The following is a 27,868-nucleotide window of genomic DNA, read 5'->3' as shown; positions in this document are numbered from 1 at the left end:
TTTGTATTTTGTTCTTTAGGAATACATAATGCTTTACCAACAAAGAAATACAAGAAAGAACATGATCTCACCTAATCCTTCCAGGATTTCTGCTAAAAGCAATTTCAACCCTATGGCCCTCATCAGGCAGAGAGTGAGGCGTGTGCTTACCTTTAACGTCTGTAAGTGCCTTCATTGAGCTTCTACCTACAAAATGATGCGTGGATATAGTGGTTTTTTGAGGGTTTAAAGCCTTGCCTCCATCTGACATCACTGCTCTACTCGGATGGAGCCTTCTTAATTCGTTGCACTGAGCCCCACAGCAAGATACAGGCGGCAATCAGGGTATTCCCCTTTCCTTCTCCAACTCCCCCATTTCCATTAAAATAGAAAAGAAACACTCAGGTATAGCAAAATTGCAGGTACGTCACCCCAACTGTACGGGACAGCAATGTCGCCTGTGCCACAGGCAGCACGGCAAGTTGGCGACCATAAGGTGAAAAACACGTATTTTTTGAGTCTCACTGAGCGGCGCGGGGTCTGGCGCGGGCTCCCGTGGCCCCGCCGGGAGCCGGGACCCCCGCGGCCGCCCCGCTGCCGGGTCCCCATCGTCCCCATCACCCCCCTCACCTGGCCCCGGCCCCGGCCCCACGCCCCGGGGGCGCCGCCTGACGTCACGGCGGCCCCAGATTGGCTCGCGGGGCCGGCACCGGGGCAGGGGCACCCCCCGCCCACCCCCTCCCTCCCCTCCCGCACACACTCACTCACGGAGGAAGGCTTAAAAAGAGGGTGGGCTTTTTTTTTTATTATTATTTTTTTCTCAGCCCGGACTGGCTTAAGCACCGTTTCGTATACCCGCCCGCAGACCCCTGGCAGCTCCGGCAACAGAAACATCTGCTCTCCATTGCGACCACCCCCCCCCACCCCCCCTCCGCTCCAGCAAACACCCTTCCCCTGCTGCCGCTGCTCCTCCTCCTCCCTTCCCGCTCCGGCTCCGCTCGCAGCTCGGCTCGCACCCGCCGCTTCCTTTCTTCCAACGATGTTTTCCTGCTTCACGGGGCGACGTGTTTGCTGAACTTTTCCTAACAGTTCGGGGGGCGGGTGGGGGCAACCTGAGGCTTTTACTTCCCCCCTCCCTCCTTTTCCCCGCCCCGGAGCAGGTTGGGGGGCAGCGAGCGGAGGAAGGACCCGCAGCGGGGGGCGCAGGGAGCGGGTGGGAAGCACCCACGTCCTTGGGCGGAGAGGTTAAACCCCTTGCACCGGCGGTCCGGGAAGCTCGCCGGCTGCCGGCGCTCCCGCTGTGGAAATGGCTCGGATCAGATGGGGCTTCCTCCTCCTCGCCGCCTGTGCACTTTTATCATCAGCGCTCGCTGCCTCCGAAAAGGGCCGGCTGAGGAGGATCACCTACGTCCTGCAGCCCGGCCGGGCTGGCTCCTCCGGCAGCCGGCACCAGCGCCCGACCCTCCTCGGGGGGGAGCAGCAGCAGCAGCGCACGTTTAACGTACAGCTGAACACGCGCTACAGCGGCGGCACCGGCAGCGGCACCCTGGAGCGGACCCGGCGGATGAGCAAGCCGGGAGGCGCGGGCGTACAGCTCCGCTTGGGCCCCGCCGGGCAGGTCCACCCCAACTCCGCTGCTCACGCCGCCTCCTTCGCCAAGCCGGCCCGCTTCGGCCCGCGGCCCAAGGCGCCGCCGGGCCCCCACGGCAACAGCAGCAGCGCCGGCCTGCCCCTCCGCCAGAAGCACCAGCTGCCGCCGCCGCCGGGGTAAGGCGCCCTCCCGCACCCCCTGCCCCGCACGCAGCCCGCTCCCCAGCACGGCTGAGGCGACGGTGGCGCTGCCCGCCCGCAGCCTTCCTCACCCCCATCTCCAGCACCTTCGTCGCGGCTGTTGTCGCCTGCCCTCGGGGAAGGGTGTGGGGGATCGGGGGATCCCGCGGTGGGACAGCTCTCCCCTCACCACCCAGGAGCCCGCGGCGGGTGCCGCGCCCGGGCTGAGGCGTCGAGTGTGCGAGGAGCCCCGCAGCCGCCCGCCCCTCCGCCCTCCCGCTGAGGCGCCGGGGGTGGCCCGGCCCTGCCAGGGGTGAGCTGTGGTCCCCCTCCTTTGTCGTTTGCTCGGGGTGCCCGTCCGTCCCCGGCCCCTCTTGCGGGAGGCGGCGGCTCGCCTTTCCAGTCAGCCGGCGCCGGGCGAGGAGTTTCCTCACAGCGCTCTTCGGGACGTTTAATTCTTCCCGCCTTTTCTCTCCCCGGCCCAGCGCCCGCCCCGCCGCCCGGCTGGGGATGCGAAGCGGGGCCGGCCGCGGCGTCGTGGGGGGGAGCCCCACCGGACCCTCCTCCTTCTTTGCTGTTCCCGCAGGGTGAATGTGTGCGGGGGGCAGTGCTGCCACGGCTGGAGCAAGGCCACGGGCTCCCAGAGGTGCATCAAACGTGAGTAGCTGTGTGGGTCGGGGGGGGGTCGTGGGGACACCACCGCAGTCAGTAGTGGGGGGGACCAGTGGGGTTCTGCACTGGCATCTGGCGAGGTGGTGGCTGCTGACATGGGCTGTGGGTGAAGAGGTGACAGCTGAGCTACACATCCCACCTGTGCTGCACTGGCATGGTTAACCAGCGCATGTGCTTGAGCCCTTCTCATGTTGCCATGAGGTCATGAAAGACTGGAATGACATATCTCTTCAGGAAACCCCTTTAGGTATCATCGAGATTGGGCAGATCTCGGAATATCACTTTTGTTCAGCAAGACGGGCTTCTGTCCCTGAGAGAGCTGGAGTAAACAATGCTTTCAAGATGCATAGTCTGGGGTTTTTTTATAGTGGTGCACGGCAGTCATAACGCTTCACTTTTCACCTCAAAATCCCTGCTTGCTAACCTTCATCTTTGCTAAAGGATGAACAACAGGCACTTCTTATTTTTATTCTCAGCACAGATAGAGGCATTTTTGGAGAGAGCTGCACAGAAGTTATTTCTTGTGGGGACGCCCCCCCCATTAATGCTTGGGTGTTGGGAGTTTTTTGAACAGGGGGGCTTGATAGGGTGAAGAACTTGCCAGAGGAACACAGGTGGGGGGCAAGCAACTACCCACACTGTCCCTTCACCAGCAGCCCACATGATGATACCATGCTTAGGGCATGGAATTATTGAAGTCTTGAACAAGGCAAAAGAAGTGGGTTTGGAGAATGTCCTGCAGAGGGATGTACCTTTACTGGAGTATTCTAGAAACACAAAATACATGCATAAAATAACACTGATTGAATCAATGCTATAATGCTTGGGTTGTCCTTTCTAATGTGAAACAGGAAGAATCTCTGCTAATTTAGTCAGGGTTCAGGTTGACTGCAAATGGCTAAACTGGAGTGATGTTGCCATGAGGTCATGAAAGGCTGGAATGACATATCTCTTCAGGAGACCCCTTTAGGTATCATCGAGATTGGGCAGATGTTGGAACATCACTTTTGTTCAGCAAGACAGGCTTCTGTCCCTGAGAGAGCTGGAGTAAACAATGCTTTCGAGATGCATAGTCTGGGGGTTTTTTATAGTGGCTTTTGTCCCCGTGTGTGATTTTCACAATAGGGAACAATCACATTTGTAATCCTCAGAAAGGTCAACTACCTTTGACCTGCATGGAGCTGTTGCTAAGAAGCAAAGACTTTATTACAGTAGGCTGTTAAAGACAAAACTTCACAATTTCCCTGATAAACTTAGGCATTTAAGAGAGTCTTCTAAATTAACATTTTCACATTAAAATACATGCTGCTGTGTTAGGTTAGTCACCTTTTCTGCTTGACACACATAAGTACTAGAATGACTACCTTCAGCTTAGGGTGTTTGAGATGGTATTTTGAGACTAATTGCAAAGCTTAATAATCACCTACCTTAGCTGAAAGACTAAATCAAAGTGAGAAAAACCACTTAATTTCAGGAGATCAAGTCAAAAACCGTATTTTAACTGCAATGCAATTTTATTTTCACTATTTTGAACAAAACTCAAACAATTTTCCTTTCTGTGGCTCTTTCTCTGTCTTCTAGTAACTTTTGTTAACAAATAACTTAAATCTATCCTTTTTAACTTTTGTTTATAAGTTAAGTAGTTTTCTTTGGTTTCTGTCCTTTAAGTTTTGTCTTTTTGACTTCTCCCATTATCATTCAGCTGTTGTCTCTCTTATCCTCTCTTTTTTTTTTTCCCTTTTTATTTTTAGGGCCTTCAATAAGGATTAAGTCAGGCAATTAAATTTTTATGGGTTAACTCTGTAGAATATCATTTAAATCCATGAATTAATTGGTTTATTCATATAGTTATTGGAGGAATGGAGTGACACAGAAAGAGTTAAAAGAAAGGGGGGGGATTTTTTATGACCTTTCTTTCTCACTTCATGTCTCTGATATTGGGCTTTCCTTAGCATTAAATATTTTTGCTGCCTGCTCTGATGCTACTCTGATACCTCCTAGCAATGGTATAACACACTTGGCTTGGATCTTCTCAGTTTTACCCCTCTCTTGGCAAGCCAAGGAAACACTAAATGTACTGAAGTTGTCTGTTTTGTAACTTAGGCAAACCATGAGAGAGCATTGACTTGATTTAGCTGTGGAAGATTAGTCTCACAGTCATAAAAGCCAGATATCTCCTTTTCTTGAACCTCCCCGTATTCCTTTCAGAACAGAAACCCTACAACTGAACAAAAGTTAACCCCTTTCTTTCCTGTAAAAATAAGTGGTTTTCAAATTCAGATAGTTGACTCTCAGTTGTTTTTGAGTGGATTATTGCAGTTGTGGATTAATTGTGGCACAGATGCAGGCACACCTGAGCTGACTTCATGCAGAGTCAGTTTGGATCTGTCAGGGTTTATTAGCTCAGGCTCAGTATCACTTTAATAAGCTATTTGGCCTCTAGGGCCAGTTTATATTCTTTTGCGTGGTGCAAAGCCTGAGCTAATAAACCCCAGACCCATACTGGCTCTTTCCAGAGCCAACTTCCATTTGTCTGCATCATGCTTCCAGAACCAGAGTGCTGAGAGCCAGCTCTGATCAGCGAGGCTTATTAGCTCAGGTGTAATCCCAGGCTGGAACAAGCAGCATGTGTTTCTGCTCTGCTGCACCTGTGTGAATAAGCCTGCCTGTAACCCACCGAATGATGGGTCAAAGGGAAGAGGTATGGTCTTGCAGCCCAGGCTTTGTTAATCTTCCCCTCTCCCATTCTCTTGCATGGTGGTTTGCTCGCCCTACTTTCTCAGGCGTGGTGCTGTGGCTGAGGCTGCCGTTCCCTTGGGTGACTCTTGTACCAGACAGGTGGCAGTCTGGCTGGGAGCAGTGGCAGCTGCATTGAATTTCCGTCAGTAGAAGCACTAGGGGGCATTTGAAATGTTTCTCTGCAGGTCAGAGGGCAGCATCTGTACAGAGAAGGCAAGTGGACTTTTGAAGTCCTTTTTCTAAATTTTAGTTTGAAGCTGAACTGCCTTTTGTGTTTACAGTAGTCATGTTCTCTTGGAAGTCTCACAGTCTGTCCTCAGAAAGTGAGCTTCTGTTTTCCTGGGGGCTACCTGTATGAGAACGCCTACCGTATCGAATTTTAGGCATGTAATTTTTTCCCCCTTTCTGCCTAATATTTCAGTTTTACATTATAAAGTTTTATCTTAAGAACTTCTTTTTCAAACTTGGTGTGACTTTCCTTATAAAGAGCTGCATTATTCTGATTAAAAAGATGAAATCGTAAAGCTCAGTGTTGAAAGTGTTCAGAATTGCTTTACGCTAGGAGAATGATGTCTAACAATCAAAAATGACCTTTCTGAAGTGTTCAGAACATTCACCTTTGGGTAGAGACAAAGGTGGGAAAAATTCAACCACAGCAATAAACACCTTGGAAAGTTAGAAGCACGTGAAAGGGTTTATGACAAAGATTTTCTTCCAGTCATAGTTATCATAGGTTATAATCTGTGTAAGCGCAATAATAAGATACCACCAAGGCTGGAGACATCATGTTTTGTTAGTACTTGTTGCATTAACAGAGTATTATACAAACATTAATTTGCTCTTTAACATGGCTGTAAGGCAAGTAAAACCTAGAGTGTGGGGTTTTTATTATTTATTTCACTAATGGAAATTGAGCCATAGGTTAAATGTGGCCTTGGACAAGTTATAACAACTTTCTGGAAGGCCTAAGCTGGAAATTAGGAGTTCCTGTCTTGCAACTGTATGTTTATCCTATTGAAACCTGTTGTCTCCTACTTTGTTACTTGCTACTAAATTTCTATTAGTTAATACTACTTCCTACAAAATATGCTCTTCTGTTTGTTCTGTTTTTGTTTTCCTTTTCTTACTGATTACAAGGAGCTGTTTTTCATGTTGGGAAGTCAAGAAAGAAGTTACATATTGTATGCAGGATCTGATACCTTAAAAAAATATATAAAAGACCCACCTTGTTGTAATAGTAAACCCCTTCTAAAACATATAATAATATGTTTTGTCTGGAGAGTTAACATCAGTTGTTTGTCAGTATTCTCAATGTAAACTGGATGGTTTAAAAAACAGCATTGCCTGGCGGAATTCTAACTTCCACTAACATAATGATGATAATTAACTAATGCAAGTGGGAAAGAGAGACTTGGCTGTTAAGGGAAAACTGAAGTATGAGCTCCTTATTGCGGAGGTGTAAGAAAGGCTCTTAGGACAAACAGATGAGGAAGTGGATTTTGCAGGATTATGCTTAGAGTAAATTTCCTATAGGGAGAGGAATTACTGTCTGTGTAAGTGTAGAATCCACATACACCATTGTTGTCAATAAAGATTAAAAAAAGGATCTTGTGTCTTTGTTAGCTGAAGGTGTTGTATGTGTGCATGCATGTATTCCACTCACGGGCACAAGGTGAGGATTTTGGGGTTGGAACTGGACAGGATTCTTTGAGTTTGGTCATGAAGTTCTTTCCTGTCTGTCATGTGCTCAGGCACCTTGGAAAGGTCATCAGAAAATAAGACAAAAAATTGGTTATCTGTTTTTGTATTAAAATATTATCTTGCTAATTCTCTTCTCTTTTGAAAAGCTTCCTGACTCAATATTAAATAAATGTGCTATATATAAACAAGGCTTAATTTATTTTTTCAGAATAAGAAAATACACAACAGTAGCATCCAGTCCTCCTGCTGGAGAAGGAGACTGGAATGTTATGCTGATACTTGCCCAGAGGAAGGGTCCCCTTTGTTCAGTTCCTGAGTCTGCATGACTTCTGCTTGTGTATTGCTATTCAGTTAGAGCCATCTGATCTCTAAACCTCTAGACCTACACTTCTCGCTATTGCTAAGTTAGTATGCTACAGCTTTGTGTCTCCTTCAGGACAAGGGCACTTCGCAATATGACCAGTAGTTCTAGACCTCCAGTTGTCCAAGACCTGGGATGGAGCATGCCCTAGGTTGCTTCTGGCTTGTGCTCCTGAATTTTCTTGGGGGAAGGTGAGGGAAAGATTGCATGCTTAGGTCTTCTGATACAGGCTTAAGATCCAGACCTGGAAACTTAGAAGCATACGTGGGTTTCCCAATTTAGATATAAAACTCTGTGCCACTAAGTAGTTTAATACTAGTTGCTCAGAATCGACTGTTTTTCTGTCTTCAATTAATCTCTTAACAATGGTGGTATCCAGGAGAGCTATACTTCTCATCATTGGAACTGAGTACTTCAGATGTTTGCAGCTGTGCTTCATGGAGGTTTTCTGGACATAAAGGGTTACTGAGGCTTGTGCTTAATCAGTTTTGTGTCTTTGAGTTTTACCGAGTTCTGTTTATTTACATTGTGTGTACAAAGCCTAACTATAACATACTCTCTCCAAATGTTGTTTCTTCTCATTCTAAAACCATCATCTCAATAAAAGCATTATCAATCTCCTTCAAATTACATTTAAATCAAAATGAAATGTCTCCATTTTAGAGAGATGTAACTACTTTGACCTCATATAACTAACCTATATATTAGTACTTTTTAATCTATTCTTTCTTGTTTTTAAACACTTCAAAATTGAAAAACTGAAAGCCATTACTTGAGTAGCTTGGTTTTGCCTCTGCTGTGCTTGCTACTGTAATATGGAAATAAAACTTTTGAATTCCATATGCAAGGAATAGATTGGCTTTTGTAGTGGAAAGCTCTTGTTAGCACTCAGTGGTAGTTTTACTCTGCTTTATTTTTCGCTTACTGTCCTTGGAAGAGGGGAGAATAAGAGGATCCCAGATTCTTGTAATCTTTGGCTTTGTCTACATTAGCAAGCAGCATGGACTAATGGGAGCCGACCTGTAGACTAGAGCCTTTGGTTTTGATGACCTGAGGCCCATGGTATGCGTGTTTCAGGACTTAGTGTTTTATTTTAGACTAGGTGTAGTCCGGTCTCATGAAATAAATGCCAATATGAGGCTAAAATATGTTAGGTGCATTCTTGGAGCGTTCATGATTTGGGTTTAGTGTTTTTTTGTTTTGTTTTGTTTTTAAATCTGCATCTAAAAGAAATACAGTGTATGTGCCTTAAGATGGCCCCACAACATGAACGACACCTTTGTGAGCGCGATTGATAAGATATGGTTCAAGAAAGAATCCCAACGTGAGCTAAAGCAGTAATGCAGCCTTTGAGCACAGTGTCCATCTCCTGGCTATTGATGGCAGCCAGTTGCCCTCCTGCAAGAGGAGATGGGGAGCTGTTAGCTGCTCCCTGCTGTATGGATGTGACCATGCTTTGTGCCATTGCCACGTTTTGGTGAGGAAACATAAGTCCACAGTTAGTATGGGGTGAAACCTACTCAGCCTTTTCTTTGTGAGCCATTTGGGACTTTACGGGAAACAAGTAAGGTTATAATGATACATAATCTCTATTTCATGCAAATACTATGTGTGTTTATAGATTCAAAACAAAAAAAAAAGAACCTTAAAAAAAACTTCTCAAGATGATGTGCTTCTGCACTGAAGCAGGTGAAAGATTGATAGTGAACTCATTCAGCTCATTGTGGCAGTTAGTGTTAACAGAAGAAAAGGAACATGTAGCAAAGTTGTGGTAAATCTAAAGTGGATAAAAAGTCCTGAACACTTCTTCAGCTAATATAGTATCTGAAGGAACTCAGAAAACTGTGGGGTTTTTTTTTCCCTTCCCCCCCCCCCCCCCATCAGATGTGTGGCTATTTGTTTTCAATGTGTAACTTGGAAGTGGTGTAGAAAGCTGCATAGATGCTGGGGAGAGCTGTGGTTCATCCAGCAATTGCACGGTGTTCTCCTAGTTCTGCATGTGTGCAGGAACAAAATGACTGAAGTGATACTTTGATACTTAAGATACTAGGCTTACACCCCTCTTCTGTATGGCTGCTCTTCCTGAGCATAGAGAAGGGGGAAGAGCTGGAAGTGGGGCGTGCTCCCCTCTCCTTCCTCTCCAGCAAAGTGAGAAAGCAGGGCAAAGCAGAATTCCATGTGTATGGAATCAGCAAGACTCCCAGTCTTTGGGAAAGTGGGGCTATAGTGAGAGGTGGGGTTCTGCACTCTGCGGGGCCTTGAGAAAAAGTTGGGTGCAGCACCTCTAACCATTCTTTGCAGCCCTCCAGTGTGAAGGGCTGCTTGTGCCAATTGATCCTGCCGTAAAGCAAGCTTGGATTGCCTGGGAGCTACGGAGTTAGTGGAGGGTGGATGGAGAGGGACACACACCTCCCGCAAATGTCTCCTTGTTCAAATACTGCAGTACTGGGGGTTAGCAGGTTATGGGTGGTTCAGGTTGTCAAGTGAATCTGTGTTCTGTGACTAACATGGGCTGATGCTGAGTTGAGTTTGGGGTTTTTGCTTTAGGTTTTTGTTCTGCCTTTAAAAGCACCAGTACTTGACTAGCATAGCCTAATTTATTCCTAGAAAACAGATCCTCTCCACTTACTACAAAAAGAAAGCGAAGCTTTAGCATCTCTCTGCGTTTCTGACTGCACACAGAAGGGGAACAAGCTTTTTACCTGTTAGCAAGACGAGATGTTCATTTAAATACAGATCTAAAAATGGTTCTGTTCGGTTGTGTTCTTTTTTTTTTTCTTTTGTGAAATGTGGATAGCAATCCCTGAATAAACCTAGAGCTTTGGAGAGCTGTGTCCTCATAAAGTGGGAATTTTGTGTGTCCTGTGGCAAGACTTGTTTTTTAATAGTTCAAATCAGTGGTTTTTTTTATCTCTAGATGGCAGTTTAGGCCTGGATTTTGGAGAAGCTCAAGTAAATGGTGAACTCTTATTGAGAGTTTGTTGGATTTAGGAATAACTATTGTTCTGAGCATTTTAATTACTCTGTTATGATTAATAGTCTTTTCTCTGGTATTTCTTTTCCATAACACTTCAGTTGTTGTCTGAATCCTACATCCAGTTAAAAATTTTCAGTTGTCTCTTTATTGAGTTTGTCTTAGTTTGTTCAGTTTCCTGTGTGTTTCTTATGAAGTATTTTGTAACAAAATGAATAAGCACTGTAATGAGAAAGGTTAAGAGAATTAAAAGGATTGCAGACTGGATTGTTAACCAGTCCAGCAAGCAAGAACAGCATGTAGCATGTGAATCTGGTTTCCTTGGCTTAGTCCATTCTGTAGTGAAATAATTTCTTTTTAATCCTGAAATGATAGAAGGATCTATAGCATGTGAAACGTTTGTACTGTCAGAATATGTGTAATTATGATCTCATATAATTAAATACTTTAAAGTGTTTCCCAGATTGTACAGTCTAACTTAAGTATCTATACTATATAAACTCCGGTAAACACAACGTGAATGAAAATGCCAAGTATCAAACAGCATGTTATATTCTTATGACTGATAAAATAATGTGTGCTTTTGCTGAAGTTAGGCTTTTGAAGTATATGAGTATAGCTGCTATTAAATTCTGATAAATCTTAGCATTTAGAGGTAATACTATGAAGATAGATAGAAAACATTCTTAATAAAGTATGTTATTTTGTCATTAGGTTTAGACAGAAACTCTGTGATTTTTGTTTGTTTGTTTTAAAAGAAATATGTATGCCAAATGTGTCGTTTTTTTGTTTCCCTCCTTTCTTGGAGGTCATGTTTATGTAGCCATCCAAGCCAGTGTGGGAATGCACCAGATGTTTTGAAGTGGACCAGTGAAGAATTCCAACAGTGACGCATGCTTTTATTTGAAGTATATTTAGGGAACGAACTCTTTAAGGACCATATAGTTATGATAAAAGCAAAGTTCCTGTATAGGAAGACACAGATGGTCGTAATACTTCCTCCATTAGAGATGTACAGAACATAGAAGTTTTCTGCAGTTAATGCCGTTTCTTCTGATTATTTAAGTAATTTCAACTTTTTTATGGAATGGTCTTGCAACGTGATTGTCTTGCCCTTGGTCACGAATTCCTCTCTCCCCCATCCTCAATGACTGTGTAGAATTGTTGGATATATTCCTGGTAAAATTCAACTTTTGAAAATTGTTTGGAGAGAGATAGTCAGATGGAGGACTAGATCCCCAGAAAAGCATTAGATGGTGAGCACTAAATGTTCCTTCAGTTAGCTTTTGGGTTTCTAGTCTCCAGTGTTGCATCCTCAGTCCTGACAACAGCTTAAGAGACTTAAAATTATATAAAATGATATAAAAGTGTAAAAGTAAGTGGTGAGCTAATCAGCAGGGCAATTCAGAGAACAGGAAACTATTATAAACTTTGATCTTCTCCAGGATGTTGGCACCATATTCAGACTTTTGAGGGGAAACTGGAATATGCCTCCTTCCTTTCAGAACCCACAGCTTCTCACTTTTCAGAGAAAGTGCTTCACTGCTTTTCTTTTGGAATCGGTGGGGGGTCATTGCTCTGTCTTTCAACACAGCAGGAGTTAAAGGTGCCTTTGTATCACAACTTTTTGTTTAGGATGCACACTCAACCAAGACGAGCTTTGGTTTGGTTTGCTTGTATGCTTGAGGAATAGAAATCTTGAATTAATGAAATAAAAACAATATTTACTGTGCTTTTAACATTATTCCTATGTTGCGTGTAAAGGAACTTGAAATTTATGCTCTAAGCACAGATATATTCATGTCAGTGTTGGTCTCTCCCATTTCTGTAAACTTGATGCATGCGTCATTTCTTGACCATTTTATGCTGGAATCTGAAACAGCCCCACACTTAAAATCCTCTTTCCAATTACTATATTTTTTATTATTTGCTCTCTAGCATGTATTTTACCTGACAGGTTTTACTCACTCCTATGAGGGAAGTTGGTACATACTGTGCTGATGTGCGCAGTGATGAAATTTGTTGAAAGTCAGTTCATTCTGCTTAAACTCATGCTTGACTATGTGTGGTTAAGAAGGGGGGGGGGGGGGAGGTATGTTACATTTTATGTGGAAACGGAAAGGAAAAATCTAGTGGATGGGATTACTAGAAATAGCACAAAACTCACAACGCTGTTGTATAGTAATCATTGTATCAAAATATTGGAAATCCAGGAATGATGTTGAAAAATTTTTGTGGACATTTAAGTACTAACAGCACTTGCTAGATAAAGGAGATGCTTTAAGGTAGAGCTGAGACTAAAAGGTTAGAAACTTGAGTGCAGGGAAGTTTTGGGACACTTAAATTTGTTTATTGTGAGTTTCTCACTGAGAAGTATGTTTTTTGTGAATTTCAATTCTCCACATGATCTAGACACACAAGGAAATAACCTTGTAAATGAGATGTTACTGTTTGAAGAAAGTAGTTGTGAATCAAGGTAGAATCAAAGGGATTAGCATAGAAATGAGATCTTAATGATCTCAATTCAAGAATTATCAGGAATTTAATATAAAACTTTTTTCATGACAAGGGGAGCTAATTGTACCTGTATTTTGATTCTTTCAAAAGCCCTGAAAAAGAAATTTTTATCTGAACTTTGTACTTAGTGACAATATATTAAATTATGCTTTATTTAGTATGTATTAAAACAGAAATACATTCTGTATATGTAGAAGTTTTAAAATATTTACATGTTTTAAAACTGTTATAAACCTTTTATTTTAGGTCTTGCTCCTGCAAATATTTATATACTCTTTAACCAAAATAACATGAACACATGGACTGAAAAGTGCATTATGTCTAGATTAGTCCCAAACCAAACACACCCTTTCCAACACATCTGTGTGTTAAGCCTAATGGTAATGTTACCATTTTATACTACTTTTTCTGAAAGAATGTCATAAATAAAACCATACCGGGCCTGATAAGTGTCCCTCTAACCCAGTGTTCTGTCCACAATGTTAGCGATCAGTAGTTGATTAGGGAAAGATGCATAAAAAGGATGAACGTGTTGGAAAACAGCTACGGAAAATGCTTTCAGCTCTTCGCGATTTAGGAACTTCCAAAGCAAACGTAGCACTGTGGCTTTGTCTTTAGTAGATACAGATTTACATGCTCTTAAAACACAAAAACCAACCCAAAAGAACCCCATGTTCCTTCACCACATTACTCTTCTGGAACTGGCGTGAGGTTGGTTATGTTGTCTGTGCCTGGCCTTCCAATGTGGCCAGCTTCCTTGGCACCGCAAGTTTTGGATGCTAAAACTAACAGGTTCAAAAAGCAGATCAGTGAACTCCTGGCAGAAAAATCTGTTGAGGGTTACTAAACACAAAACCAGCGCTCTTGCTCAGGAAACTGCTGAGCCTCTAATTCTTGAAGGCTGTAGTGGTACAAACTTTTACTGCTTCTCACCCTTGTCCTTACACCTGTCCTTAAGCATCCACCTTAGTAATGGAGAGAGGAGACTAGACTAAGTGGATCTTTGATCTGACCCACTAAGGCTAGTCTTGTTACTTGCATCTTTGCCTTGCCCCATTTTGAATTTGCAGTTATGGCCTCCTTGAATTGAATAGGAGCAAGCCTGTTGCCTTTAACAGGAGTATTTTGGCCTGCTTTTCAGTTTTAAACTGAATACTTCCATGCTCCAGTTTTTGGAAGCCTAGCTTTATGGAAAATAATGGTGTTTTCAGTAAGATGTGCCATTATTGTTGTCTTCAACTGAAATAATTAGGTCATACATTTGGCACACTGCAGCTGTCTTGAACATTTTTAAAACTGCTGTATTATGTCAATTAAAATGTTCATTTTTATTCTTTCCTAATAATGTGCTATTTTATCCAATTTTGTGATCTGTTACACAGGATTGATGAATCACAGAATGGTTCAGGTTAGAAGGGACCTTAAAGATCATCTAGTTCCAGCCCCCCTACCATGGGCAGGGACACCTCCCACTAGACCAGGCTGCTCAAAGCCCCATCCAGCCTGGCCTTGAACACTTCCAGGGATGGGGCATCCACAGCTTCTCTGGGCAACCTGTTCCAGTGCCTCACCACCCTCACAGTAAAGAATTTCTTCCTCATAGCTAATCTAAATCTACCCTCTTTCAGTTTAAAGCCATTACCCCTTGTCCTATCATTACACTCCCTGATAAAGAGTCCCTCCCCATCCTTCCTGTAGGCCCCCTTTAGGTACAGGAAGGCTGCTATAAGGTCTCCCTGGAGCCTTCTCTTCTCCAGGCTGAACAACCCCAACTCTCTCAGCCTGTCCTCATAGTGTAGGTGCTCCAAGATCATCTTCATGGCCCTCTGCTGGACCCATTCCAACAAGTCCCTGTCCTTCTTGTGCTGGGGGCTCCAGAGCTGCACGCAGTACTCCAGGTGAGGTCTTACCAGAGCAGAGTAGAGGGGTAGAATCACCTCCCTTGACCTGTTGGCCATGCTTCTTTTGATGTAGCTGCAGGATGTGGTTGGCTTTCTGGGCTGCAAGTGTGCATTGCCTGCTCATGTTGAGCTTATCGTCCACCAGCACCCCCAAGGACTCCTCAGGGCTGCTCTCAAGCCATTCTCTGCCCAACCTGTATTTGTGCCTGGGATTGCCATGACCCAGGTGCAGGACCTTGCACTTGGCCTGGTTGAACTTCATGAAGTTCGCACGGGCCCACCTCTCAAGCCTGTCCAGGTCCCTCTGTATGGCATCCCTTCCCTCCAGCGTGTTGACCATGCCACACAGCTTGGTGTCATCTGCAAACTTGCTGAGGGTGCACTCCATCCCACTGCCCATGTTGCCGACAAAGATGTTAAACAGCGCTGGTCCCAGTACTGACCCCTGAGGAATGCCACTCGTCACTGGTTTCCACTTGGACATTGAGCTGTTGACCGCAACCCTTTGAGTGCAGCCATCTGGCCAGTTCCTTATCTACCAAGTGGTCCATGCATCAAATCCATGCCTTTCCAATTTAAAGACCAGGATGTCATGCAGGAAGAACTTCAATCAAAGGGTGGATTGCTGTGACGGTCTAATGGATCAGTTTTTCAACCTGCTGTCACTGTTCACAGGGTTTGAGACAAACTGGGTCTTTTGTAACATAAGGCCAGAGTAGCGCAGTTTGTCCTATAGAGCTTCATATGCTTTACGTATATGTGAAGCTGAGAAACTTTCAGGGTTGACATTGCTGTCAGTGAAGTAAGAATCCTGAAGTCTGTTTGGGTAAGAAAGATGAGGTCATTTAAATACAGGTTCTATTTTCAGCTGCATAGTTTTAAATTAACTGCAACCTTATTAGGTCTACTTTGATAAGTGAAACTTAAGTTTTGTTAGGCTTCTGAAGTACAGCTTTGGCTCTTAAGTACAGGAGAGAAAGAGTTGCAGTTTTCTCAGTGGTGTCTTTTGTGCACGTATAAATGGTTATTTCAGTTTTGAGAGTGAGGAAATACATAATGATCAGTGTCCTAGCAGAGTGGATACTTTGACTATAGTGACTTTTGGGGTGGTCTTGTTGGCTTACTTTTGTGTTTGATTTCTGTTTTTTAAATAACTTGTTGAGAAGTTTGGAAGTTAATATAGATACATGTCCATAAATCTCAAGAAATATATGTTCAGTATGAATTTCTCTTTTCATGTTGTAAAAATGGGACTTTTGAAAATCCTGTGTGTTTGGTTTTTTTTTAACAGAAATTTTTATGTGATATTTTTCTAAAGCACTCCAAACTGTGCCCAAATTGTTTCACTGTGGTCTTTACACGTTTTCTACAGATGACCTAGATGATGGGATCACTGTTCTGGTCTCAGAGTCTCTGCAAAGCCAATGAAACTTCATTAGAGTTTAGGGCTCCTATATCTGTTTTCCAAAGACATAATTAATTTCAGTCATGTGCGTATAGGCAAATTTTTACTGTTCCTAGCAAAATCTAGGTCTTAAAGGAAAACAAAAGAAAGAATTGGCTAGTATATTACAACATATGCTTGTTGTAAATCCCTTCTCAAGTTTATGGTGAAAATGTTCTTCAGTATTACTGCAGTCAAAGACAAAATATACTCTCAAAAATAAACGGAAATATAAGCAAGCAAATAATTATTGTTTTGTTACTCAGCTAAGTAGTATTGAAAAGGAGATATGTTGCTGAACAACATATGAAAGGAGAAGAAGCCCATGCAAAGCTCAGGTTAAAGTTGTAGGGAAGTTCTAGTGTCGTGTATGAGTGGTATACATGATACGTTTGTATCAGATGGTATTATCAGTTGACAAATTAGTCCTTCACTGTCCCATCCTAATAAGTTATTTTATATGTGTACTTGTGTGTTTATTTTTATATGTAAATGTATGTATTAAAACTGGATTGAAGTTCCTACAGCCCTAGGTGTAGATATGTCTTTGTAGCAGCAGTTTATGTGTCTCCTTTTTTACGTTATTACGGTGGTGATATCGGAGGGGATTTCATTTGGGCTTTAGAGATGGAAGGGTTAAATCACTTCATGGTTCGCCACATTGTTTTGGTCATCTATAACATAACTGTAAGGATTCCTTCTGGGTACCTATGGAGGATCTGTGACTTCGAATAGTAATAGAATGAATCCAAGCCTGGATCAGTATTAAAACTCTATAATCTGCACCATATTGTTTCATCGGATGCAATTTGGTTGTTAAAATATAGGGAGGGAGGATGCAGGGAACAACAGTATAAAAGGTCGCTAACAGGAAGATTTGAAATAATGCTGTATTTCTTGTTTTAGCTTGTGCATTTCCTATCTTTTAGCTCACCAGTATTTTACTTTTCTAAGTTCAAATGTTGTACATGTCTTATGTAGGAAAGTAGTAAAAGCTATACCAACTTATATGCTATCTTTTGTGGAGCTTAGCAATGTAGCAATTAACATCCTTTTTTATTGTGGGGAGGGTTTGCATTTTCAATCATGCTCTGTTTCACAGGTACTTCTTAAAATGTCTTTTCTTAGCGAACTGTGCACCACCATGCCAAAATGGAGGGATGTGCCTGCGACCTCAGCTTTGTGTGTGTAAACCAGGAACAAAAGGTAATTCCTGTGAGGATACAGTCATGCAAGACACATCTTCCACTGGAGGCCGGAGCCCTGCTGTTCCCCCATGGCCCATACCCCAGCAGGCTGCCCAGCAGACCTTCTCTCAGAAGGTGCAGGTCCCACCGAAGGTTGGCCCTATGACTCAGATGGCATTCACCATCAAGCAGAAGCCTCCTGTTGGGTTACCTCAGCAAATGCAACCACAGTAAGTGTTCTCTTTGCTTTCAAAGAAGTCCAGTATGTTGGATTTATAAATATTGTTACTTGCAAGAGTTTTCAAGTAATCACACTTGGAGACTTTTACAGATTCATTTTTTTTAAAAGTTTTTTATTTTAACTGTCAAACTTCAGTGGATTTTTAAATTTCTATTACTTAGGAGCCAGATCTCCTCAGCTGAACAGAATATCCTGTAATATCAGTCAACTTTATTTTCCTTAGAATGACAATGCTGTACTAATTTCAGAGGAGTTATTCTTAATTTACGCTAGTGACTTTTTGAGTTTAGCCTAAACAGAATCTGGCATGGAATTTCAACACCTTGCATAACTGAGGAGAGTAAGATTTGGTGCTTATGTTGTATTCTTCTTATTATGTTTCTTTCTTCCATTTACTTTTATTTTATTTTATTTTATTTTTTAAAGTAAGTCTACTACAATGGATACTTCTGCTTTCTTGCGTTTGAGGTTCAGGATTGTATGTGCCTATTATAGGTAGCAAGGGAACACCGCTTTTGTTGGAGAATTCTTTCTTTCTCTCTTCAGCAGCTGGTGACTGAGCCGGACCTTGATATTATTTTCATTAGTTTAAATGCTTCAAATGAGTCTGAAATTTCTCTAACTCCATAATGTTATTTTTATTAATGTGTCTGACCTTAATGTGTTTCAGGGTTGCATTTGATGTGGGGGGAGCGGGGTGTACAGGAGGGTGACAATCAAGTTGAATGTGAACAGTTTTAGGTGTCTGCAGCAACTACTACCCTTCCAGTTTCAGGTGAAGTCAGTGGCAAAAAGTGTTTCTGTCCTATAACAGGTGTTGCTTTTGGATAGCTGTAAGTAGGGTGCAGTCCGTCTTGTTTCTAGCCTCCAGAGCAAGATAATCAGGACTGGAAAATAAGCTGTGTTTTCCTATGCTCAAAACTATAAAAATGAACTCAAAAGTGTGGTGTGTGATTATAGAAGTCTGCACCTGAGTAGTTATACGCTCCTGACAACAAAGTACATCCTGCCACCCCTCTCCAAATCTGCATCTGAGAGTAGAGAACACTGGGCTCTGCCAATGGTGTTTGATGTTGTCTGGTAACCTCTTTATCACGTTCTTTCCTCCTAAACCCTTCCAATTCCTTTTACTATTGTCCCAGTTCATCTAACTGTGGGGCCACAAGCAAAACTGTCATCCATGTCTTGTGTAATAGGAAGAGGAACTTAACCTGAGTTCCCTTGGAGTTCTAAACCCTAAGCCAGTATGGCCTTTGAGAAGGGTAAAAGGTGGGGCAGGGTGGGCTTTAAGAACAAATATATCCACAGTCTTGAAGGACAGAGAAATCGCTACCCAGTTTTAATATTTTATGGTACTCTGAGCCCTGTTTCATTCCTATCAGTGAAGCAAGGGTTACTGAAGTGACTAATATGAAGGGGAAACTACTAGTGAAATCAGCAGGCTTTTTTCTGCACCTTCCCATCTAGGCCAGCAGGACTGCTAATCCTCAGCACCTGCCTTCTCTGCTTAGCTCCACAAAGTGCAGGACAGCAAATCAGTCCAAAGAGCCCAGACAATTCCTGTCTTATCAGTACCAATTCCTGTAGAGTGTACTGTCTGTCTGTCTTTCTTCCTCCATACACAAGCATTCTCAAGGAATTCTTCTGCCTGTTGTGATAAAGACCAGTTGTCCAAATTGGGTAGTAAAATATACTTTTTTTTAAAAAAAAAAAAGAAAAAAGAAGAAAAGAATGCAGTTTGTTCTTGCCTGAAAAAAAACTGTGTTCTTTTAAGCACTCTGAAACTGTGTTTAGAAGGCTTGTGCCTGCCTCTAGAGAAGACTTATTTTCCATTATTCCTGGGAAAGCAGAGGCCAGGGATAATGGGTTCCTCTAGTATGAAAAGAGAAGATGTTAAACTGATATTCTTCTGTGCTACTGTGATAGTTGCCAGGCTGCGATGCTCAAAGTGTTTGTAGAGGGTACGTACATCATGTCATGCTTCACCAAAATCTCTGTTCCCGCTTGCATGAGACAACATCCCAGATTTGGAGGAAGCAACTTCAGACTACCAAAACCCATCATCTGTTATCTGCTATCCAAAGTGCCTCTGCATGCTTCCATTAGCAGTGTTAACCTAGGTGGGCTTTGTTGTTCATGTGACCCTTCTCAACCTAAGGATTTTCTCCTAGATGTGAAGAGACCTTTTCCGATCTCTTTTTTAGTCTTTGAGATCACATGAAGATAAATCTATTTCAGCCAGGTTAGTAATAGAGTGGGAAAATGGAAAACTGGGTCTTAGCAATCATGAGAAAGCCAGCCTACAACCTTGTCAGGAGCCAGACATAGGAGCAGGAATGGACAGGAAATGGGCTATTTCACAAACCAAAGCAGTTATATGAAGTGCAGTAGAAGAAGATGGATGTTTAGATACAACTGTTGAAATGAGTGCTAGTGGTAGTTCTTGTGTAGAGTATTAGAACAATTTACAGGGCTGAAAGATCCGTCTGAGGTTGGGTCTCTACCATTGATGCAGATCAGATGGGCTATTTCCTGCTTCAGTTCCTCTTTGAATGTCTTGTGATCTCCTGTGTTGTGTGAGGCTGCCCACGTATTTTTGGAATGGCTTTTTTCTGTTCCCACTCCTAGAAACATAGGGAAGGCTATGGCAGGAGTGGAATTATCCATTGTCAGTGTGGTTGGTATGCTGATCTGTATGCTGGTGCTACACAGAGCTGTCAAGGATTGGTGAGAGTTAGGGCAGAATCCAACCTGGAACACTAAGATACGTTCTTAGGGGAGGCTTGTCTCTACAGTGTTTCTGTTTTGCCATCCTCTGTCAATTTTTTCTGTTTTGTATATGAATGTAACTTTTCCAATTTCAATCATCAAGGTGTGTTCTTACATGTTTTCTTAGGATCATAGAATCATAGAACGTGTTGGGTTGGAAGGGACCTTTAAAGGTCACCTAGTCCAACCCCCCTGCAGTAAGCAGGGACATCTTTAACTAGATCAGGTTGCTCAGAGCCTCATCCAGCCTGACCTTGAATGTCTCCAGGGATGGGGCCTCCACCACCTCTCTGGGCAACCTGTTCCAGTGCCTCACCACCCTCATTGTAAAGAACTTCTTCCTAATGTCTAATCTAAACCTACCCTGCTCTAGTGTAAAACCATTGCCCCTCGTCCTATCGCTACGTGCCCTTGCAAACAGTCCTTCCCCAGCTTTCATGTAGGCCCCCTTCAGGTACTGGAAGACCGCTATAAGGTCTCCCCGGAGCTTCCTCTTCTCCAGGCTGAACAACCCCAATCATGGTGGCAATGATATTTGGGGAAGCAGGGAGTACATTTATTTCTTCCCAGAGATCTTTTTTTGAAGAATGTGGTGCTAAACAGAAGGAAACCTGGAGAGAGATTAATTTCCTGGACTATCCTGGATTTAGAACATAGGCACTTAGCACTAGCAAAGTCTGTCATAGCCCTGGGCTGAAAATGGATACTATCAGGTACAAGGTCTCATCTCGGAAGAATGTTAGCGGAAGATGTAGACGGCTGTAATTGAAAACAAGCGGTGTCTCAGAAACAAAAAATCTGCATCTTATTGGAACCTGTTGGGAATTCGATCTCAATAACAGACATGCTTTGTGGTCCTGAATTCCTGTGATAGCTCTCCAGTAACTCCGGGTGTCCCTTTCACATCTAATTCTCTCACTTGTTGGCAACAGTATAGCCCCAACAGCTTGATTTTCTTCATTTTCTGCATTTACCAGCTGTGGGAGCAGAAAATATTTTTTTTTTCTTTTTAAAGGGAAGTTTCTAGTACAGTTTGGAAATGGTCACCAGAAAGAATACGGCACCAACCAGCTGGAGCTCAATAATATACTCACAAAATGAAGTGTGACAGCATTGCTCCTTCAGCATCTTTTGGAGGCAGTTTTTGATGAAATTTGAAAGTTTACTTTTGTGTTGTGCAAAGCAAAGCTCATCAAAGGAGAGGTGGATGCACAGACTTTAGGTGACAGATGTGGACTTACTAGTGTGTCTGATTCACCTAGAAATGTTTCCCAAGAGGTCCCCTTCAAATCTGTATTCCTGGATCACTGGGTCTAGTGCTATGCTATTACAGGCAGGCATATCACCTGCTAATTTTAGTGAATCTATTAACCTGTGTCTTAAAAACTGGTTTTTTTCCTTATATTCAAGGATGTAGTACTTTTTTCCAATATTTCCTCAAGTTTTTACTAATTGATGTGAGATTAGTGTGAATTTAGATTGGAAAAAAAAAATGACTGAGGGAAGAATTGGGCATGCTATTGTGACCCCACTGAAATCAGCAATGTAGGACACTTGTAACTGAAAATGGAATATCTTCTTTATGTAATCTATAACTGTTAAGTTATGTATTTACATATATATGTAGAATAATCTGTAAAGATTATTGACTTTGTACAAACTCTTGCCTGAGGTTTATTGCAAAATATAAGACTGCTCTTTTAGCGATTTCCTGCCTTGTGTACTAGTTCTTTTTTGTATCTTTGACTGTATTTTTTCTCTTCTCTGGGTCATTAATAAAGTTGTTGAACAATATTGGTCCCAGTATCAATCTCTAAGGAAAACAGATAATTATCTGCTTAACCTCCTGTGAGTTGGATTTTGTATCATTCAGGCAGGCAGTTTTTGCACCCAGTTTATAATCCAGTTATCCCTGTTTCACTAATTTTTAGGTAAGGAGACAACCGTGTCAAACACCTTGCTAAAGTCCAGGTTAAAAAGATTCACTATGCTCCTTTTGTGCACTGAGCTAGTCATCTCATCATAGAAGTCAAACAAAAGCCAAGAAAACAAACCAATAACCTTTAATCCAAGCTAAAACTAGAAAGTCTGTCATGACTTCTTCTGAAAGTTGTAGTTCAGTTGTTTTCATTCTGTTGGTGATATTCTTTCTCTTCAACGCCAGTAATTTGTATGATACACTTCTTTCTTCAGGAAAAGAGACCGTCTCTTCTCTTGGGCTACACAGGGGAGCTGGAAGCAACTGAATTATAATTCCAGTGGTGATATCTTGGAAAATTAATATTTTTTGTTCTAGGCAAAATATTTGGTATTAATTTTCTTAAATCTTATTTTTCCTGTTCTCAGTGCAATTTGGGGTTTAATCTGTGTTCGTAGGCACATGCATGTATGTGTGCTCAGGACTGATACACCTAAATGTGTACTTGAGGATATTGAGTGTACAGAGGGGTCTGAACAAATCTGTGAGTGAGCCATGACTACGTTGTTAAGATACAACCAGAGACCGTTACCTTGGGCTTCAGAGCTTTTGTCTGTAAGTAAGGGCTACAAGGTTCTGCCCTCCTAGAGGCCAGTGCTATGGCTGTTTGATTTATTCTAAGAAAAGAACATCTAAATCCTGTGAGCTTGTATCAGCATCATGTGCTTTGCAACATTGGGACGTTACTGCTTTGTAGGCTTCAAGATTTAATTCCAGTGGTCGGACGTGAGGATTCGTCCAGTAGTTCTTGAGCCCACTGGTTTGTGTCAAAGAGGTGGGAAACTGATAATCTGTCTGCAGTGTTAAGCTGATGAATGTATCCCTTCAGTATAGGCTTCTTAATGTAATGACCTCATGGTGTATTTGTTACAGGTTCACTAATGCAGGCTGGCTCCGGGGAGAATCAGGAGAGTTAATTTTGCATTGTCAGCTGTTTGGCGTGGATTCTGAGGTGCCTTTGCACAATGCTTTTAACAAGAGACCTGCTGAATGGAACTGTAGTGTAGCCTATTATCCTTCAGGTTATTGTTTTCTTCCTAATCGCCTTGAAAAGCTTTTATGCAGGTCAGTTGTCCATATTGTCCTGTAAGGCATGTTCCTTTTGAGAATGTCAGTGTAGCATTCCCTCCCACCATCCCAGCAAATTGAATACACTCCACAAGGTAAATTCAACTTTTTAACTAACTTGTAAGTAAGTTATTTTCTTTGAGTGGTACTCGAATATGTTCATGCTAATGTTTGTTAATAACAGCAAAATAGAGACATAAAAATTTAGACATTACTCCACGTGTGTAGAAATCATTGCCTCTGCTTTTGGGGCACTGCTTTTCAGGAAAGTAAATTACTTCTAAAACTATACTAGTGCTTTCAGCTTATTTGAAAAGAGGACTGTAAGCCACCATTCCAACACATAGTGTTTTTACATTCTTTTTTCTAGCTTAAAAAAAAATGTGTGTGTGGCCATTCGGGGTTTGCATAGAGATGTGTATGAAGGGCTTTAATGAGGAGTTTTCAATGTTATTTGTTACTGTGTTGTGAACCCATATCTTTGCAACAATGTGGCCTTCACAATGTGGCTTTTCCAGATTTTATTTTTTTAAATTGTACTACTAATGAAAATTACCATTTATCCTCAAGAAATTATTTTAGGAGATGTTGGGAAACAGAAGAGCTCTACTTCTTTCCAGTGGCTTGCTGGGGACTGAAGGAGCACAGCTTTTAATGGATAGCGTGACAGCGTGTTTTCAGTTTTAGGAAGGAGTACTCGTTGTTGATAAAATTTGGTTTGACATAACATTGTTGTCATGTGGCAGAAAGTCTTTCTAGGCATTCGGAACGTTTAGTTTTAGAAAGGTTGCTCTATTAGCAAATGTTTGTGATACCAAAACAACGATGCAACAATTTTATATTTGACTAAGACTTTTTGCCCGAACAGGTAGAAGTAACCCACTCGGGTTCAAGTTTGTTCCTCTAAGTAAACTACTGTGCAACTGTAGTGGTTATAGGATGTGGCTGAAATAAAACCAACATATTGCAAGTAGCCATTTCCCTTGGAGCATATATGGTCAATAAGCTAATGGGAATTGTTTTTATGTCATTTTCATTCTCTCCTCTTCAGAGCTGTGGGAATAGATCTCGGTAGGTTGATTTGGAAAACTCATGTCTATTGTCAAAATTAATCTGAACCTTTAACTTCCAAAGGAAGAAAAGCAAAGCGAGAATAAGGTTTATTACTGATTTCAGGTATAGAAGTATGATTCAACAGTATTCTGTCTTTAGAAAAATCTACGTGGTTTTGTTTAGTGTTGTAAAGATGGAATGATCACTGAACTGGGGACATTTTCTGCTGTTTTAGGTATATTGAACTTAGGGAAAAGGCTTACTATGTTTGCAGATGTATCTGCCTTTGGTCCTTGTATCAGAAATCTTGCTTAATATTTGATCCTCAGCCTTTTAAAAGAAAATTAGCTGCAACTATTAGCTTGGGTGTTAGTATAACTTTTGGTATCGTCTTAACACTTCCAGTCCATATTGAGAATTCGTTCTTAATAACCTTATTAAATAGATAACAAAGACACAAAGAATCCCTCTTCAGGGGATTTACTTAATCTTAGCATTTTGCTAGCGTAGCAGATAACTAGATGGTTCAAGAATCTTCATTCAGCGAATTATATGGGCTGACCTTTGTCTAAGGCAGACGTATCTTCCGATTTGGGCCTGTCTGGTTAATTACAAATGCCTCATTGATTTCTCATCTATGAATAGCCTGTTCTGCTTATGATTTAGGAATCCCAAGAGACATATACTTCATCTCTAAACTTTTTTTCTTCCTCAGTGCTAGAGTCTGAATACTTCACTGAGAAGCAGACTTTTTCCTACTGAGAAGCAGTTTCCACTTTATCTAAGCTCCATAAAGGTTACCTATGATATGTATCCTTGTACTTTGATAAATTCCTCCCAGGAATCTAAAACTATTGTTTTACACAATATGTAATCAGTTGCTAATCTAACCACTACCAAGGAGGTTTATTATTCCTGTCTTACGTTGAAGTTTGGGTGTTACTGTTCATCAGTATCTGGTGAGAGACAGATATTTTTTATATGACTGGTTTTAAGACATGAGTGTAAATGGTGAAGAACACTAGGCAGTTGGAGAAAGTGGGATATTCTCCTGATGGTATTGTTCAAATATTGATTGAGACTTTGTAACCAGCCATTAGTCTATTAGCAGGACTGGGCCTTTAAATCCTTGTCAATTTCCCTCTGTAGCAAATTTCCCCTGAATTATCTCATAGGGCCTTAGAGAGAGGTGCTGCAGGGCCAGAAGGTGGACTGTTGACTAATTTGAAGTGTCTAGCATATAGCGTGTGTGAAGATAAGTCTGCTAGTGTGCGCAGAAGTTATGTAGGCAATTGAATCGTGACTACTTGACTTTGAGTTAAGCAACTTCCTACACCAAGCAAAGGACCTACTGTTATTCAGAAATGACTCTTTATATGTGGTATGTTAGGAGACTAAATACCTCCAGACTAACTGCTCACTGAAGCATTGTAATTATTTAAGAGAATTTCTCCCTGCTTGAAAATGAAAAGAAGCTTCATTTCTCCTGTTGAGACATGGAATTTCCAGGACAAAGGAAGTAATTGCAATAAACCAGCCTTCATTACAGCCTTGTTTTGTTACTAATGTGATCTATAGCTTTAAAAATATCTCCTCCAGATGTGTGTACAGAAAAAAAAAATCTTTTCTGATAGGCTTTATCTATGGTAATAATTTTTTTAATGTAAAGTACTCTCTATACAGAAAACTTATCATGCAGCTGAGGATAGACTTTATTAAAGCCCATGGCACCACTAGAGGACATTAAAAGGAATTCTTTCTTAGTTTGGATGCTATGATAAATGGTGTTTCAGGCTTGTCAGGGATTTTATAAGCAGTTTAAAATTGGTTTAAAGGAAAAGACTGCTTTTGGATATTCTGTGCATTGATTTTGTGTTTTCTGTTTTATTAAGAAGAATTGAAGATGCAATTCTGTACATTCTGTGTCAGGGAAATGAGTTTCAAAGGCAAGACAGCCTGTTAAAAGGAGATAGACAATACTAGTACATACTATTATGTCATTGGGCAGTAGGTGGCAAGCTTTGCTTTTCCTTCTACTTATGGTTTATTTTCATATTGCAGAATGCCAGAATTTTGAAAGGAGTAGTTTGAATTCACTGGAATATGTCATTTATTGGCAGCACATTTTTTTGAACCATCTATTTTGTTCATTGTGTAGAATTGTCTTTCTATTGGATGCTGAAGTGAAGCTCCTCTTCTTCAAATGACAGATGGACACAAATCAATACATGTGAGTTCTGTTGTATTCTCGTATGGCTTCAGCAGGCAGATTACTAGTACACAAATTAAAAACAAAAGAGTTGCAGTCACAGTCAATCACAAATTATTTGGGATCCTCCTGCTCAACTTCTGTTGTGGAGCACAGTACAGCTTGCAAGGAGGGGGCACAACACCCTCTTTTAACACAACATTTTCGTAGAATGGGATTTGCACTGCTAGCTCTGTAACTAGTAACTGCAAAGGAAAACTAACAGAATGTTTATTTTGCCTTTTTCCTGAACTGTTGTGGCCCATCCTGCATCCTTGTCCATCTATTCTTACCCTCTCCCTTCATTCCCCCCATGAATTGCTAGTCTGGTATAGCTCTCCTCACAAACCCAGCCCACTCTGCTAACGTGTAGGGTCAGGCATGGGGACAGTAAAGCAGCAGCAAATTGCCTAGCTAAAATTAAGGGTTTGTAGAGAGCGCAATGCTTGAGTGTTTGTCCTTAGGTACTTTCTGTTGTGTGTGTTATTACCCCTTCTCTGCTCAGACTTCTTGCCTAGAGCCAATCATCTGACATCCAATGAATTAGCAGCCAGCTGTATGTTTGTACCAAGGGTACAGGGGGCACAGCACTTCTCCTCCTGTCCACTTCCTCTCAGCTCTTGTCTGGCTTAGACATCCTCAGCTGTTCTCCAGAACACATTTTTACCTGTTAGCCAAGTTAATTCTTCACTGAGTTTCCTCATAGTGAGTTAGAGTTCTTCTTGCTTTGCTATTAAACTTTTCAAAAAGTTTGTTCTGGGTTAAAAAAATTACACCCCTCTCACTCTCTTTCACTCTGTCCTGCATGCACTTCATAATAATTGTTCTGAGGAAGATCAGCTGTGTTGGATCTTCTTGATCCCAAACTTAAACATATTAATATAGACAGCTATTTAATTATGTCATCCTAGAAATTCTAAAACAGTAATTAACTTTTTTTTTCTTACTGTGGCAGGGCATTCTGCACAGGGGTCTCCTTACGTAAATAGAGGCTGCATATGAGTATGCATTTACACTGCTGAGGCATCATTGTGTCCTCACACTATTCCTAACGAATAGTGTTTTGGGACTAGTAAGGTGGTTCTGAGCTGTCAGTTGAGGGCATGGTTAACTTAATTGCTGCAGCAGCACTAGGCATACATAAAGGATCTTTGGCATCAACTATTGGTAAGTTGAGACCAGTGTTTTGAGATTCTGATACTGCAGCTATTCTCACTTCTGTAGTCTTTGGCAGTGCTATTGATGTATGTGTGCTAGAACAAAAAC

The 27,868-nt window shown here is 41.9% G+C and overlaps 1 protein-coding gene across 6 annotated transcripts in view; it reads left to right on the top strand.

The window, feature by feature from the left end:
* The first annotated feature begins 1,106 nt into the window (after nt 1–1,106).
* Nucleotides 1,107–27,868, top strand: part of LTBP1 (latent transforming growth factor beta binding protein 1) — a 202,061-nt gene continuing 175,299 nt past the window's right edge. For 2 of the 6 annotated variants that reach the window (XM_054196709.1, XM_054196705.1), the window contains exons 1-3: nt 1,107–1,746; nt 2,336–2,406; nt 17,187–17,475. In XM_054196709.1, the coding sequence (XP_054052684.1) occupies nt 1,286–1,746; nt 2,336–2,406; nt 17,187–17,475 (821 nt within the window). In that variant the 5' untranslated portion in view covers nt 1,107–1,285. The remainder of the gene's footprint in view (nt 1,747–2,335; nt 2,407–17,186; nt 17,476–27,868) is intronic. The other 4 variants (XM_054196711.1, XM_054196706.1, XM_054196708.1 and 1 more) reach the window with 3 other exon arrangements.

This window comes from Rissa tridactyla, chromosome 3 (assembly GCF_028500815.1).
Source record: "Rissa tridactyla isolate bRisTri1 chromosome 3, bRisTri1.patW.cur.20221130, whole genome shotgun sequence".
Classification (NCBI taxonomy): domain Eukaryota; kingdom Metazoa; phylum Chordata; class Aves; order Charadriiformes; family Laridae; genus Rissa; species Rissa tridactyla.
This window is presented reverse-complemented; position numbering and strand designations above follow the sequence as displayed.